Source organism: Miniopterus schreibersii, assembly GCF_964146895.1.
Source record: "Miniopterus schreibersii genome assembly, chromosome: 1".
Taxonomy (NCBI): domain Eukaryota; kingdom Metazoa; phylum Chordata; class Mammalia; order Chiroptera; family Miniopteridae; genus Miniopterus; species Miniopterus schreibersii.
The window spans coordinates 174140393-174157374 of record NC_138101.1 but is presented as its reverse complement, the minus strand read 5'-3'; the positions used below and the strand labels follow the sequence as shown (position 1 = coordinate 174157374).

The 16982-nt window shown below is 42.8% G+C and overlaps 1 protein-coding gene across 2 annotated transcripts in view; it reads left to right on the top strand.

Annotated features, from left to right (window-relative positions):
* Positions 1-8690: 8690 nt before the first annotated feature.
* Positions 8691-16982, top strand: part of PPP2R5E (protein phosphatase 2 regulatory subunit B'epsilon) — a 135427-nt gene continuing 127135 nt past the window's right edge. Inside the window, exons 1-2 of one of the 2 annotated variants that reach the window (XM_081151435.1) lie at positions 8691-9316; positions 11469-11632. In XM_081151435.1, the coding sequence (XP_081007561.1) occupies positions 11476-11632 (157 nt within the window). In that variant the 5' untranslated portion in view covers positions 8691-9316; positions 11469-11475. The remainder of the gene's footprint in view (positions 9317-11468; positions 11633-16982) is intronic. The other variant, XM_081151436.1, reaches the window with a different exon arrangement.

Below are 16982 nucleotides of genomic sequence, written 5' to 3'. Positions count from 1 at the left end.
TAGCATTATCAATAAAGGGTGGTGGGAAAATAGGTTATTGATCAGAAACATCAATTTAGGTTCCCATTTCACACCATATGCCAAAATTAATTCAAGCTCGATTAAAGAGTATGGAGTAAGAGAAAAATAAAACAAAAATTAGAAGAGAAGATAGATAAATGATTGCTTTCTGGATGGGTAAGGAATTCTGAGAGACACAGAATCTCTTATCTACTGCTGGTAGGATTGTTAATTGGTACAATCATTTAGGAAAGCAACTTGGCCGTCTTGTGAAGTTGAGGAAGCATGACCCTACGGCCTGATTCCACTCCTAGGTTCACACAGGAACTGGAGAAACCGTAGCACACAAATGTGCCCAGGAACATGCACAGCACCACTGTTCACAACAGTGAAATGCTGGAAATAATCCAAAATCACAAAATAAGAGGATGAATAAACTGCAGAGCGTTTTCTTAAATTAAAATTTTTTTTCAATTACAGTTGATATTCAATATTATTTTGTGTTAGTTTCAGGTGTACAGCACAGTGATTAGACAATCATATACTTCACAAAGTGTTCCCCCTGATATTTCCAGCACCCACCTGGCACCATACATAGTTATGACAATCTTATTGCCGATGTTTCCTACCCTGTGCTTTACATCCCCGTGACTATTTTGTAACTGCCAATCCGTACTTTTTAATCCCTTCACCTTTTCACTTAATTCCCCAACCCCCTCCCTCTGGCAACCTTCAGGCTGTTCTCTGTATCTATGAGCCTGCTTCTGTTTTGTTTAGAATGTTTATAAATGGAATGTTAGACAGCAGTGAAAGGAAATGATCTAAAGTATCTGTATCAACATGTTTAACTTAAGAGTACATTATGTTTAGTGAAAATTAAATTACAAAGGATTCATATAGTATAATACCAATTATATACAACCCTAAAATATGAAGAAAGTACTACAAGCACGTAGCAGCACTTAGGAGTATGTACATATCTAGGAAAAGTATGACATCATGGGAATAGAAAGCACCGGGTCAGGGCCGTGGTGACTCTGAGATGCGCTGGGGAAGTTTACGCAACAGGCTTCCGCTGTGTTGGTGTTTCAGAGCCGGTGGTAGGTACGTGGGTATTTGCTATATTACTCACTGTAGCGCGTTGTAAGTCTAAAATGTTCCGTGAAATAAAACTTAAAGGTAATATGTATTCCTTATAATAAGTTAAAACAATGTCTACGTATATAATTTAATCTTTACCACCCACCTCCGACCTATGCCCGAAGGTATTCACTGCTAACAGTTCCAAGTATATACTCTCAGGCCTTTTCAAGACATTTACCTTTTCTAGATATCTGTCTGTATCTTCCAGACATCAGGTGTTTCCTGCTATAAATAGGATGCTACTCACCTTTAATTCTGCAATACTTGCTTTTTTCCACTTAATGTCATAGACACCCTGCCACATAAGTACCTACGTATCTCCCTTATATATAATGACTGCATATTATTCCATAGTGTGAATGTGCCATAATTTATTTAACTATCCCTCAACTGATACATATTTAGGTTGTTTGTATTTTTTTGTTATTAAAATTCTGCAACGAATATCCCTGGTGAACCTTAGGAATGTTGTTTGTAAGATTTCCAAGAGGAAGAATTTTTAAGGGAAAGACCTTCTAAGAATTTATGCTTAGCGATGAAAGAAACCCCAAAGAAAATATGGTCTAGTTCTCCACATAAACTCATTATATAAAAACTTTATAGAAGTCAGTTGAGCACTTGCTACAGTTTGCTTATGAAACTAGTGACTTCTAGTTAATTATAACTATTTTCCTCTAAGGGATCAAGACAGCTGAAATTTTTTACTTTGCATGAGTCTCTTCAGTGCTTCTTTTTCAAAAATATTCTTTCATAAATACTTTGTTCCAGTTGACAACTGATTTGTTAGCTGGGTCACTCACCTTCCACATCTGAGAATATAAGCTTTCTTGACTTAGAAAAAAGACCAGTCAGAATGTTTTCAAATGCTGGAGGTGACCACTGCTCTTCTCCTTGTTTTCAAAGCTCTTTAAACGTAAATTTTCTCCCCAAACATCTCTTCATTAAGAAGGTTGATTTGGAGGTTCCACACTGCAACCTCCATGTGTGTTTCTTACCAAAGACAGAATGGGGTTCACTGTTATTTTGGAAAGAGACTTAAATATCAAAGGAAATGAACTGGAAAGGATTTGAGTTTTCCATGTATTCTACTGCATACAGACCAGATATTATAGAGGATTTGCAGGGATGGACAGGCAGTGTAATAGAGTTTCGGTGCCTATATTCTAGTCTTAATTCCTGCCCAAGTTTTGCCATTTACTCGATGTGTGACCTCGCAAAAGAAACTAAAGCTTTCTGTATCTTAGCTTCTGCAGCTGCAAAATGGGATAAAAGTACCTACATTAATGGGTTCTTTTGAAGATTAAACAAGACAATATATGCAAAATGCTACCACAGTTGCTGGCTCATAGTGTTCAATGACTGGGGGTTCATGGGGTTCATGGAAGCCTGCCCTGGTCTTTCTCTTCTTCTTCTTCTTTTTTTAAAAATATATCTTTATTGATTTCAGAGAGAGGAAAGAAGAGGGAGAGAGAGAGATAGAAACATCAATGATGAGAGTCATTGATCGGCTGCCTCCTGCACCCTTGTGACTGGGGATGGAGCCCGCAACCTGGGCATGTGCCCTGACCGGGAATCGAACCCCGATCGCCTGGATCCTAGGTCGACGCTCAACCGCTGAGCCACGCCCGGCCAGGCTTTCTCTTCTTTAAGATATGGTTTAAGGCATTTAATCTCTGTATCTCATTAGTCTTTCCTTCTGTAAGATGGAGAAAATAGTAGCCTTATATTCAATTGCTTATCTTTAACAAACAATGATTTTACAAATGGGTTATTTGGTACAGAGGCCCTTGGAAGAACTGGGTTCAAATTATGGTTCTGCTAGTTGCTGATTGTGCGACACTGGACAACTTTCCCGATCCTCTCTCTTCTTACTTAGAAAATGGAAGAGGTATGTACCTGCAGAGTTAAGGTTCAAATTAAATAGTGCATATAAAAGTGAACTAAATTGCTATGTACATGTGTGCAGCTATTACCAGTCCCACCCAGGATTGTGTATATTGTTGTTATATGTTTATTTTAATAACTGTCTACTCAGATTTAAGTTTTCACCCTCCTTTGGTTGTCTTGCCCCTTTAGAACATTTTAGTAGTGATTTACCCCATGTTTATAGATTTTACCCAATTTTATGGATATCTTAACAATGTTCTCTCTCTATGATAGGTAAGAACCTAGATGCAACATTCAACCATAGGCTGCGTTTTCTAAACTATGGCCTTGTTGTTTTAAGGGTCACAGTAAAAATAAACTATTGAAAAGCTGCAGTTTGCTAAGAATAAAGCTTATTTTCATGTTTGGTAGGTCACTGCACTGTCTTTCCTCATGTAGGTGTGTTCAAGTGTAATTCTTAAGACTGGCTGCTTTGAGTCTTAGAAAAAACAAATAAATCAGATTTGATGAATCACTTTAGGGAACAATTTCCAGCAGGGCGACTTTGAATGATTTCTTTCATGCTTAAGATTAGATCTCATCAAAGATTTCATTTAGTTCAACCCTTAGGAAATCCCAGATTTGGGGACTAAAAGTAAACTGAGGCTTGGAGAGGTTAAGTGACTTGTCTGTGTACCAGCAGTCAGGATTCTTTTGGGTGGGAATTTACGGACTCATATAACTGAAACTGGCTTCAGGGATAACTGAATCCAGCAGCTCCAGTTGTGTTGTTAAAACCTAGCTTTGCCAAAATTTCTTCCCCAGTATTGGCTTCCTCCAGGATGGAGGAGAGGGAGGGAGACGATCAGAAGCAGCTTAATCATTTCTATGGTTTATGATCCAAAGGGAAGAGAGGCACCTTGCTCCCAACATCCCCAGAGCGAATCCTGGAGAAGATCCAATCGATCCCCTTGGGTCGTGTCCCCATCTTTCTCCGCAACGGAAGAGAGAAGCAGCAGCAGCATGGTTAATAGTCCCACCGGGATCACAGGAAGTGAGGGGTGTGGTCCTCGGATAAAAAGGGGGGACGGTGTGAAGCACACACCCACCGCACCAAGGCCAGGCCACTACTAGAGGCAGGGCCAGGACTAGAGACCAGGACCTGGGTCCTACTGCAACTTTGGGAGTTACAGTGAGGAAGGGACATCGGAAGCTTACAGCAAACATAGTTTGAGCCTCTCTTAAAGGAATATAAAGTAGAAATTAAGATAAAGCTCTGAAATGATGTTAAGGCAAATGACTGTTTTCAGCTTTCAGAAGTATATGGGTATTGCAAGAGGCAAGTCCCTGTTATTGCCAATGAGTGGCCCCACACAGCTCTACAATTTAGCGTGGAAGTGGGTTGAAAGGCGTGCCTCTTGGCTTGTTTTCTTCCTGTCGCAGCGGGGTGTGCCGGAATGGAAAAAAGTGTGTGTGTGGGAATTCTTAAAGAAAAACTTCTAGAAAAAAAAGAAAGAAAAACTTCTAGATAGATAAAGAGTATTAGAATATGAAGAAAGTGGGTTATTAGGGTAAAAACTAGCATTTATTGAGCAGTGAGCAGGTGCCAGGCACCGCAGTAGATGCATAACCTCCCCTGGTCGAGGTCCAGCCTGCGCGCTAGGAGGCCTTGGTCTGCTTGCGTGCAGCCCGGGGCCAAAGTGGTGCGGGGGGGGGGGGGGGGGGGGCCTGGCCCCTGCTCTGGACCAGCAGGGGCGGGATTCCACGCTGGACATGCCTGAGCGCAGGGCCTGTGTTCTCACTATGCTTACACTTAATTCATAGCTTTAGCTCACTTAATTGTGTCATGTGACTACTTCACAAGCAAAATTATTACTCGTGGTACATTATTCTGTGTTTTATTCTGTATAAAATAAAGTGCACTGGAAGCTGGCTTTCTCCTTCCTCTTGGTTGGTTGGTAGGTTTTCCAATTTTTCTTCCCCATCAGGGACATAGGGCTCCTCCCCCTGTCTTGATCCATCAGTAACACCCAGGGCCTCTCACTCTCACTGCTCAGTAGGGAACTAGAGCACCCAAACGGTTTAAATCTCAAGCAATAATAACACACATTCATCATGTGGAAAGCCTTGAATAACATACAACCCTTGAGGCGCATCTGAAAGTGGAACTGCACTATTTAAATTATGACCCAAGAAAATGTCACTGCTGAGGGTGTTTCCTGCATAGACAAATGTGGCTCCAAGAAGTCCCTCGTCTACACTAGCTGTTGTGCGTACGCCTGTTATTTTACCTGAAAGAACAGCTCGTGTCTTGCTGGTCTCCCCTCTCAGCCAAGGCCAGCTCCAGGTACCCTCCCCCCCCACACAACGGGGCTGGGCCACCTCCCATGATGTCTTCCCAGCACAGGTCTTTCCTCCTCTGCTGGTCGGCAACTGGCCTGATGGGGCTGCTGCGTATTATCTCAGCCCTTCTTCAGTTCACCAGCCAGCCACCACTTGATCGCCTCATCGCACGGCCGGCCTGCCAGGAGATTACCGATAAGCTCAGCCTTGGTATCTGGAAAGTGAGTGCTTTCATCAGATAGCAACGGACAGTGTTTTGTCATTTGATAATGGCTTCCCAGATGGCTAGAATGTATTTCATTTTGTATTAGCTACCCTAGCAGTCTCCACACTGTTTTGATCATTCATTCCCATCAGTATATTCTTGCAGAGCAATTCTTAACCAAGTATATTGTATGTTTATTTATTTATAAAGTATATACATATGCTACTACCATTAACTTATAACTCAAATACAATATATGCTTAGGATGCAGTTCATTGTTAATGATAGAGGATACAAATCCATATTTCAAATGATCTTCTTGATGAATTGATATTTTTTAAGCCAAAATTTGGTTGGATTTATGAGATTGTTACTTTAACTTTGAAATGTGGCTGTGAAAGAGCTGACACGAGAAGTGTCAGTTCTGTCATTTGCTTGTTTTCCTGTGATTTCTTTGCAGGGGACTCTGGTAAAATCACTTGTCTATCTTCTATGGGTGAATTTAATGAAACCTAGGTAATATAATCAGTAAATCCACTTAATTGAACCTAGCAAACTTCAATATGTTACTACATGTTGGCAGAGACTGACTGGATGGGACCACCACAGCCGACCCCTAGAAATGGTAACTCCCACTTTTCCTTGAGGACATGTCCTGTGCGGTTCTGGGCCAAGAGACCATACCATGGACAGCGTGCAGGGTTATAGACTCATTCTGTACATAAAATATTAGTTGAGCTTAATGCTTTTCTTTTTCAATTTGAATTAAGCATAAATAGATGTCCTTATATTTTCTTCTCCTACGTCCCAAATTGCCTTGTGCTATTCCTGGAGTACACACACCCCTTGGATGCATAGACCTTCTTTAGAAACTACTGGTTCAAGGAACAGTTTCTCACATAGGCAAGGATGTTTCTGATTTTAAAAGACCTGCTCATTTCAGTTACTCTGCTATTGTATAGAAAGTGAAACAGTTTTGAAATGAATTGTCTTTATGGAGATCCATAATTTGCAAGCAAAATCCCCACTCTACAAAATGTGAAATGTTCTAAGCAACAGCTGTGAGCATTTCAAACGTGCACTACTCTTTAACAGTTCAACTGTTGCCAAGGGAAATTGAGTTGGCTTTAAAATCTTCCTTGTTTTTAATTCTGCATTTACCCTCCATCAGAGATTGAGCACACAAGTTTCTTGGACAGTGAAGTTTTCATAAAGACTGGTAAAAGAAATTGAGATGTGGAAATGTTTCTTGAAGGTAGGAGACTGATAGTCTAGGCAGTTTTTGTGTTTTTTTTAATGAAAAAAAAAAGTTTTATTTTTTAGAGCAGGAGAGGGAGAGAGATAGGAACATCAATGATAGTGAAACATCGATGGGCTGCCTCCTGCACACCCCTTACTGGGGATGGAGCCCACAACCCAAGCATACGCCCTGACCAGGAATTGAACCAGTGACGTCTTGGTGCATGGGATGATGCTTAATCCACTGAGCCACACTGCTGGGCTTTAGTCAGTTTTATAGGGCCTCATGGTGATGAACTTTTTCAGGGCAAAAATGGGGACTATGAAAAGTGGCCAATTGCCTGGAGTCAGTAGGGGGAGCCTGCTTTCACCTGATAGCCATCTTTTCCTGTTTCCCATTTCAGTTCAAAACAGAAATATTTTTTATCTTTCATGGCACAAAAAAATTTTTTTTCCACTCAGGAGCCATTTCTGGGAATGAGCATAGAAATCTGCAACACTTGATGGTTAACACCAACAAGAGAAATGCAATGCATTTTTTGGTCACTACTGGCACACATGGGATATATAGTTTTATTTGTATATAGTTCTATTTCCTAACTGTAATTTGTACATAGTTCTATTTCCTAACTGTATGGAAAACGTGATATAATGCTGAGGGGCAAAGTTAGGCTACAGAACGATACACACAGTATCAGGGAAAAAAGTACTGGAGGGAAGTACACCAAAATGCTAATAGTGGTTGAGGGATTATGAATGTTAATTCTTCCCCACCCCCCATTTACCAAGTGTGAACAGTCAGTACCCTGACATTTGCAGTTAGCATTAAGAATTTCCTTCTCCCTTTTTCTTGCCCCCCCCCCCCCCCAGGTATGTAGCGCGCATTCAAACAGGGTGCTGTCCAAGAATATGCTCTGGAAACGCACCACTTGGCGAGGGCTCACCAAGGATGCAAACACATCTCTAAATATTTTATCACTTGTTCTAGCTAGAGTTAAGTCAAGGCTTCTCGATCACCTCTTTCTGACCCCCCCGGGCAATGAAAAGCGCCCAAGCTCCCGCAGTTCGGAGCGGGTTTGTCCGAGCTCCGCGCGGCTGGAGGGGCGGCGCGGCGGCTCCTGATAAACGATTGCGAGGCGTGGAGACGGCGTTCCCACCTGCATCGGCTACACCGAGCCGCCCCCCGCCGGGGCTTGCGGGAGCGTCGGGGAGCTGATATTCAAAAGAGAGGTTTAGGGAAAGGGAGACGAGGTGAGGGAACTGGAAGCGATATCCAGCCCTTGGCCCGGCCCCAGGGGCTCAGGTTCCGGTGCCGGGTCTCCCACAGGCTCAGCGGAGAGCGACTGCCGGGGGTTGCAGCGGGCTGCTGGGGCCCCTTCGCACAGGCGCGGGTGGGGTGTCTGATTTCTGTCTACGCAGCGCTGGCTTCCATCCTGAGTGGGGTTCCGCGAGCCCAGAAGGGCCACCCTGGCGGCTGAAGAGGGCGGAATCCAGGCCGGAGGCTTCCCCACCCTTAGCCGATCGTGGCCCTGGGAACCCTCCGGTTGAAGACGACCGCCGCCCAGAGATTCCGCAGTGCGCGGAAACCCATCCCATTGACCTGTCAGCCGCACACCTCCCGGGTTCAGGACGCTCCTCTCGGGCCCGGAGGCTGCCCTGTCCACCCGCTTAGAGCTCCCCAGCCGCCGGGCGGAAGCCGCGGCCGCGCGGCCGGAGATCGCGGCTGCATCCGGGTCCCTCGCTCTCAGCCCAATCCTCGTCCTCCTCTCTTCCCACCCTCCTGTTTCTCCGCCCCCCCGCCGCCAATCCCCGATCGGTTCTCAGCCGAACCTGCTGGCATGGGAGTGAAGGCGAACGCCGGCCAATGAGGCCTCGCTTCCCGTTTGAAGCCTCCAGTGAGTGAGCGCCAGGGGCGGGCGCTGCTGGCCAGAAGGTTCGGTTGCGCGAGTGCCATGGACTCAGCCGCCCGGTGATATTGACAATAGGAGAGAGAAAGGGGCATTGACGGAGACCCACCGCGGGTACCGAACGGCGACTCTGGCAGCGGCGGCTCCGGCTCCAGCGGCTCTTCCTCCTGCTCCTTCCTTCTCCTGCTGCCGCTGCGGATCCAGTCTTCCTCCCTCCCTTCCCCCCCTCCCCACGTCGTCGCCGCCGCCGCCAGGTCCGGGGCAACGAGCAGAGGCGCCGCCCGCCGGGAATGTGAGCGAGGAGCCACCGGCGGAGCCGCAACGGGGTCGGTGCCGATTTGATGGGACGGGCCCGCGGGGGAGGATCGTGAGGCCGCCGCCGCCGCCGCCGGAGCGCTGAGGTTCAGGTCCCGCCGTGAGGCCTAGAGGCGCCGCAGCCGCGGAACCGGAGGGACGCCGCGCCGGACAGCCTTCGCCCCGGGCTCCCTGCCGCTGTCCGGACCTCCGCCTGCGAGTCCCCGTCCCGCCAGCCGCCCCCGCCGCGGCCCTCCCGCGCGTCTCCCGCTCCTCAAAACCACAGATCATCTTCGGATTCCTTCCCAGAAGCTTCAAGGTAACTTGGTGCCTGCAGCTCCGCGGCTCGCCCGCTTCCCTCCTTCCTCCCGGTCTCGTTGGGGAACCTGCAGGGCACCAGCCGCGGGAAGGCCTGGCCCGGGCGGGCGAGGAGCGCGGTGGGCTGGGGTGCGGGAGGCGGAGGGCCGGTCCCACTTGTCTGATTTACCTGCAAGTGCTGCTGATGCTGCCTCTCATTCACTCTTCCCCTTGCCCCCGCGTCTCCACCCTCGGACCCTGGAGGCGTATCCTTGTACCTCTCATCCACGGACGGGGCGGGGAGAAAAAGGGGGATCGGTGTTGAGAGGGTTCTCGAGCAGCTTATCTTCCGGGCTTGGGGTGGGGGTGGGTAGGAGCCATTCATTCCTACAGTCGAACCCCTTACCGGTCCTTCTCCACCCCGGCCCCCCCTTTGGGTTATACCCAGCCTGGGGAATGCCCGACGCCCTTTGCTTAGGATGGTCATGCTGCGGGCGCCTTGGTCCCAGGCGAAACCTGTTTCCCCGGGCGCTGCACCGACCCGCCGCTCCCGCACACTCAGTCCCGCAGCGCCTCGGGGTTGAGATCCCTGACGGTCGTTCTTGGCCGCGGACGGAAGGGGCAAGTGATTTAAAAAAAATTGCTACCAATAAGCCACCTTTACAGAGGGGAGATGAAGAATAAAGAAGAGACAGAAAGTGATGGAGGAACAGGATTTACTGAAATCTTGGGTTGCCACGGTGAAATGAAATCTAAATAATTCACAGACCAGATTGGAAAAGCGGCCCCTAAAATTACAATGTACAAATGTGATGTGGAGCTTTTCCCCAAAGCAGTTTTTGTGAATATTTTTAAGTGATCTTCCTTCTTCTGTAGTCATTCATAGTTTACAATTCCATTTTGAATTTGTCTCATTTTATTTACGACTAACTTAGGTAGATTTCTAAAAACTTTTTTTTTTTGAAAAAGAGAACCAGAATTCCAACTGCCCAATATCATGTGGTTGTTTTTTTTTTTTTTTTTAAATGTTTTTGTTATGTTTACTTTGTCAGAATCCATGTAATTGAGGTAACTATTTTTACAAGTTTAGGAAAAAACTACCCTAGACTTTTATTTAGAGGTCAAAAAAACACTTGTCTCATCATTGGAATGACAGGTGAGTAACTGCATTTCAGCCTTTCCTCCATCCGCGTTATTTCTATTAGAGTCTGCCATTAATCTTGCATGGAGCTTCCGTGCCATGGAAATGATGGCATCTGTTTAAGTTGGTAAATGAAATTGAGCTTAACACTTGTTACTTTTAGGAAATAACCTTCATTTTAATAAGTTGACAGGATTAAAAAATCCAAAAGAACTGCTCAGTTTCATCAGTTTGATGGAATAAAAATTAATATTTGATGATGAACTTCAAGAGAACTCAACTTGGTTGTCTAAGTAGGCTGTGAATTTAAGTTTTCATTTCAACTCTGGTGCATGATTTCATCATAGTTTTGTTTATTAAGCTTTAATAACTTAAGATGGCTTCATTCAAAAAGAAGACGTCTTTGAAATGATTTTAATTATGCCTTTTATGTGTTCTGTTTAAAGTAATCTAGCCTGTTCTCATTTGCGGTGCTGTGTAGTTTATCATAGCTAACACAGCAAGCACATTGTATTAAAAGTCATGCCTAGATAGTTTCAGTAATTGTAAATTTCACTTGCTGTGATACATTGGTGTAGATTTTCGAAGCCCAATAAGGGTTTCAGCTGCAGAGCCCATTCATAACATTAAATATCTTGGGAAAATGTATCAATGGAAGTTTTCCAGCTGCAGAATAGCTCCAGCATTACTTCAGAAATCTCAAAATGAGAAGAGCTTTATAGTTAGAAAATGAGTAGATAGCACTGAGATCTTCAAGTCTAAATGAGCATCTTTAATGCTTATCTTAGCAGGAACAGCATAATACAGTAGAATGACAATATTGCTTATATGACAGTTATATTGCTTCTGTTTTTCACCAAATTTTTATGTTTTCTAATTGAACATGACTTTTCTTAATTGATTTTATTTGCTTTCTTTATTATATAACATATTCCCATTTTCATGAGTGTTGTATGTGGGAATTTTAGAATTTATGCAACTCACATGTATGCTTCTGCCTTGGGAATATGTTTATGTTACCTTTTCTCTTCAGTAGGGATATGTCCTCAGCACCAACTACTCCTCCATCAGTGGATAAAGTAGACGGATTTTCTCGGAAGTCCGTCAGAAAAGCCAGACAGAAGAGGTCGCAAAGCTCCTCACAGTTTAGGTCTCAAGGCAAGCCTATTGAGTTAACACCTCTGCCACTGCTGAAAGGTAAGGCTCATGACCAGGTGATGGATTCCTTTTCAATTGATCTTTTAATATCTGTTTATAATTTCCTTTTAGAGGGTTTCATATTTGTTAAAATTTTGTGTTACAAATTGAGGGATGGGAGATTTCAGACTTGTTGAAGTTACTGGTGTGTGACCTGATATACCCTTTCTCCTTTTTAAAGGGCTCAATTTAATATAAATAGCTTTGGATAAATGAAAAGTAACTTATTATCAGGAGGATTTCTCACACTGATAAGTAGGAAACCTGATTGCTAGAGAAACTTTAAGATGTCTGAGTCTGTATTTTTCATTTTTTCTTCTGTTGACATTTAGATGTACATGTATACAGTGACAATTTCAAATTGTACAGTCTTGCGTACAGGAGGTAGACCTAGTAGAGGAGATGGTACCATTAACTCACATATAAAAAATGATGTTTGAAAGAATTCATTTTTAAAAATCAAGAAAAAAAGAAGGTCAGTTGGTAATAGATTATATGCATTCTTGTTTTCAGATAGCACAAATAGAAAGCATATTTGATGATCATACTTGTTTAATGCTACTTTTCTCTTTCCATTGGGATGAATTAAGCACTAGTTTTTTAATATCAACCTGTTTTTTCTAAATGAGACCTTTCAACTTTTGTTTAGGCATGTGGATACTTTTTGTTCCTTTAAATTTTTATCTGTTTGCTTTATGTTTATGAACAGGCATGGTTTGAAATGTATTGGAATGTAGCATTTATAGCATGGAAACTATCAGAATCTACTTTTGAAGGTAGATTTTGTCTGCCTTCCATAAGAGTGAAGAGAAAGGGGACACGAACAACACAATACACTATAGTGGCTTAGAGGAATTCAAAACCTGGTTTACTAGTTTGTTCACTAACATTTATTTCTGTAACAGTTTGTGAAATCAGAAGTTATTATAAGAAACACTGGAGATTAACTAGAGGATCCTTAAAATTTAGCCTAGGATATTTCAAGCTTGTATTTTTCCCATGTGAACATTTTTTTAAAGGGAGGGAGATTCACAAATGAGATTCCAATATTTATACTTGAAATCGGTAGAAACTAAATGAATACCGATTACTGTAAAGATGGTATGTCTACCAGTAAAGATGAGCTCTTATGAGTTGGGAGGGAGGGGGGTTCTGGCTAAAGATTTTGCTGGTAAAAATGAAAATAGTTTTTATGAGGCTTTGGAAGAAAAATGAAGGAAAAATTCTAGGGATAAAACTAACCATGCTTGAAATACAAAGTTGGGAGGCATATTGGATTCTTTAGTAACTTATTTAATCCGAGCTAGACATATAATAGCTATTAGTATCTTTACCTGGCAAAGGATTTATTCTGAGGAAGCAAATGAAACTTCTTTAGGATTGGAAAGAATTTTAAACTTTGTTATATTAATTTCTTGGGGCTCATGGTGAACATTTACAGAACTTAACTAACCACTCATAGGCTGGGTATTGGCTTTGTGGGTAGTGAAAGAGGCATGTGTGAGAAGAATTTGGCACATGTTTTAATATTTTGTTGTCTTTTATTTCTTTTTTGTAAACTATACATAACATTCACCTCTTTAACCATTTTTACGTGTGCATGAAGTGTAGCATTAAGTACATTCACACTGTTATGCATCCATCACCACCACCCATCTCCAGAACATTTTCATCTTCCCCGCTGAGACTCTGTATCCATTAAGCATCAACTCCCCGATCCCCCCACCCCTGACCCCTCGGCAACCACCATTTTACTTTCCGTCTCTGTGGCTTTGACTACTCTAGGAACCTCATGTAAGTGGATCATACTATGTTTGTCTTTTTGTGACTGGCTTATTTCACTGAGCATGATGTCCTCAAGGTTCATCCATGTTGTTGGTGTGACAGAATTTTCTTCCTCTTTAAGTCTGGATATATTCCATTGCATGTGTGTACCACATACTGTTCATCCCCTTGCCGGTGGACACTGGGTTGCTTCCACCTTTTGGCTATAGTGAAGAATGCTGCTCTGAACATGGGGGTACAGCTATCTGTTTGAGTCCCTGCGTTCACTTTTTTTGGGTATAGACCACTGAGAAGTAGAATTGTGGGATCAAATGTTTAGTGTTTTCTGAAGATTCACCATACTGCTTTTTATAGCAGCTGCATCATTTAAAAAAAAAAAAAAGTTTTTATTGATTTCCAAGAGAGGAAGGGAGAGGGAGAGAGAAAGAAACATCAGTGATGAGAGAGAATCATTGATCAGCTACCACCTGCATGCCCCCTATTGGGATCGAGCTCACAACCCAGGCGTGTGCCCTGACTGGGAATCGAACCCTGATCTCCAGGTTCATGGGGCCACACTCAACCACTGAGCAACACTGGCCGGGCAGCTGCATCATTTTATGTTCCCACCAGCAATCCAATTTCTCCACATTCTCGCCAGCACTTCTTTTCTTCTTTTTTGGAAAATAGCCGTCATAGCGTGTGAAGTGGTAGTTCATCGCGGTTTTGATTCGCATTTCCCTGACGATTAGCGGTCAGCATCTTTTCATGTGCTTGTTGGCCGTTTGTGTACCCTTTTCTCATTTTTTAAGTGGTGCATGATAGGTGGAAACATTTCCAAGAGCTTTGCTGTCCAAGAATATGATTTTTGTAAACTTGTATATTTTGCCAACGTGCTAGAATTAGAGAGCAACAGGATCATATAATGCTAGATAAGCCCCTATGCTTAATTCCAGATAGACTAAAAGTGATTCTTGTGTAGTAAGCCCATTCTGGGAAAATACTCTGTAAAGCATTCCACCAGTTAGATTTCCATATTTTAGAATGGCACAGGAGTATTATCAGATATAGACTTCAGAAACATGTATTTGGTATGGATTGTTGTAGTGAACGTAAAGAGTTTGTTAAATGACATTTGTTTTCCTTACACGTTGACCTTTTGTGTGTTGCCTTTTCACCAACTTTAGGAAGTAATGTATGGAATATAAAGAAAATATAGGAGGATTTTTTTTTTTTTTTTTGCCATTTCCTTTTATTTTTTTACTGGTTGATTGATTTTTGAGAACGAGAGCGCACGTGAGAGAATTGGTTCTTCCCATGCACGCGCCCGTTGGTTACTCCGGGTGTGCCCTGACCAGAGAAGAAAGCTGGAAGCTTGGTGTATTGGGACGATGCTCTAACCAACTGAGCCACTGGCCAGGGCTTTTTCCCATTTCTTTAGGAGAAACTAGAATAAATCATATATGCATGCCAAAGGATAGTTATTGATTTAATTTTCTATAGTATTGCTTTAAAGTAAATTGGTAGGTTTGAGTTAATTTTATTTTGGGGGTACAGTACAAATTATAGTTAAATTTTGTGGGTTCTTTTTTAAAAATAATCTTATTGATCTTTATTTGTTTCTTTTATTTTTATTTTTTTGGCAATCCTCACCCGAGGGTATTTTTTCCATTGATTTTTAGAGAGAGTGGAAGGGAGGGGGAGAGAGAGAGAGAGAGAGAGAGAGAGAGAGAGAGAGAGAAAGAGAAAGAGAAACATGAAACATCGATGTGAGAGAAAGACATCAACCGGTTGCCTCCTGCACATGCCCCAACTGGGCCAGGGATCAAACCTGAAACCCAGGTACGTGCCCTTGACCGGGAATCGAACCCGTAACCCTTCGGTGTGCCAGCTGATGCTCCAACCACTGAGCCACCTGGCTCACTTACCTGATTCACTTACCACTGAGCCACCCTGGCCAGGGCAAAATAATTTTATTGATTTTTAGGGAGAGAGGAAGGGAGACAGGGAGAGAGAGAAAAACATCAACGTGAGAGAGAACCGTCCACCGGCTGCCTCCTGCACGCCCCTTCCCACCTGAAACCTTTTGGTGCAGGGACAGTGCCCAGCCAGCTGAGCCACATATAAGTAATACTGCCATTAATTCTTAGCATCGTAAAAGTCTTTTTACTTGCAGAACTGTAATAAGTGAGAGTTTCATCTGTTTCGCTCCTTTTGCTATTAGGTGGGGTTTTAATATTTGTATCAATGATGCCATTTTCTATAGAAAGCAATACTAGCATGCAGTTTTCTGTAAGTATATGGCGAGTGGCCTGGCTTTCCCTCGGCTGTGTATAATGAAGTTGCAGGATAAACCTTGAAATACAGACATTTGAATTTTCTCCACGTTCGTATACTTCTGAAAAGGTTTTCAGAGAATCCTAAAGGTTTGAGCTTGAAGGACTCTTACTCATTTTACTGATAAATGAAATCCAGCAGAGGTTTAGTGCCTTATGTGCTTGATAAGAAAGTAACGACTTGGATGACATGAAGCAAGCTGTGACAGTTATTTAGGTGAGTCACTGAATAAGGAACCACACAACGCATGCAAATGCACACACGTTGCGAAGTAGTGTAATAGTAGTAGTATCTGGTTAGTGATTTATATTCTCTACCCACCCCGTTCTCCCTATTTCCGTTTTTCTTTGCCTTTTAAAGATTATGTAAGTTAAGATTTGAGTGAAACGTTTTTGAAAACTGTCATCTCTTTGAAGATGGGATTATCATGAAAGAGGTATCATTATTTCTAGCCTCATAATTCATTCTGTGCTTCTGAGGCATTTTGCTGATAGTTTGGACATTCAGTCTAAACATTCCCCAAACTGATGAGTGGAGGTACCATTCAGCAGAGAGAAACCCTTTGCCTCTTGTTTTTGAAACCTTTAGATCAAAACACTGTTTCTATAACACTCCTTTTCTAGTGAAAACATTTTTTTAAAATTCTACGCTTATGATTCAGCTTATTACATTTTTATTTTTTAGGATGACAAGTGTATGAGGGCTTTAAAGATTCCAGTTCAGTTTCTGTGCTTTTCTAATTACAAAATCATTATTCTCTTTTTTTGGGGGGGCATAATTCTCTTTCATCTATATCTGTTTTGTGTAGTGTAAAGAAGGAACATGCAGATATAATTCCCAATTTTTATAAAGTGCTCTAAAGTGTATTTATAATAGGAATCGCCTCTTAAGGAATAATGCCCTCTAGTGTAGTGTTTACGGTCCTCTCTCCAGGTCATGATGCCCTGTCACACGGGGGCAGGTATGTGGGCTTTGTGGCTCAGAGACCTAGCTCACTTACCAGATGCACTGCTGCGGGCAAGTGACTTCACGCCTGAAAGCCTCGGTTTCCTTGTCAGTCAGATGCGGGTGACTGTGATAATCAGTGGATGTGGCAGTGCCACATTCAATAAATACCAGCTATTATTACCTACCTGGGATTTCAGAAGTTGGACTATGAATGATGTGGAATTATTTTTTGATTTTTTATATTTTCCTAGCAAAAAGTTGAAATTGAAAATTTCTCTGAAAATTATGAAACGAGCATAGT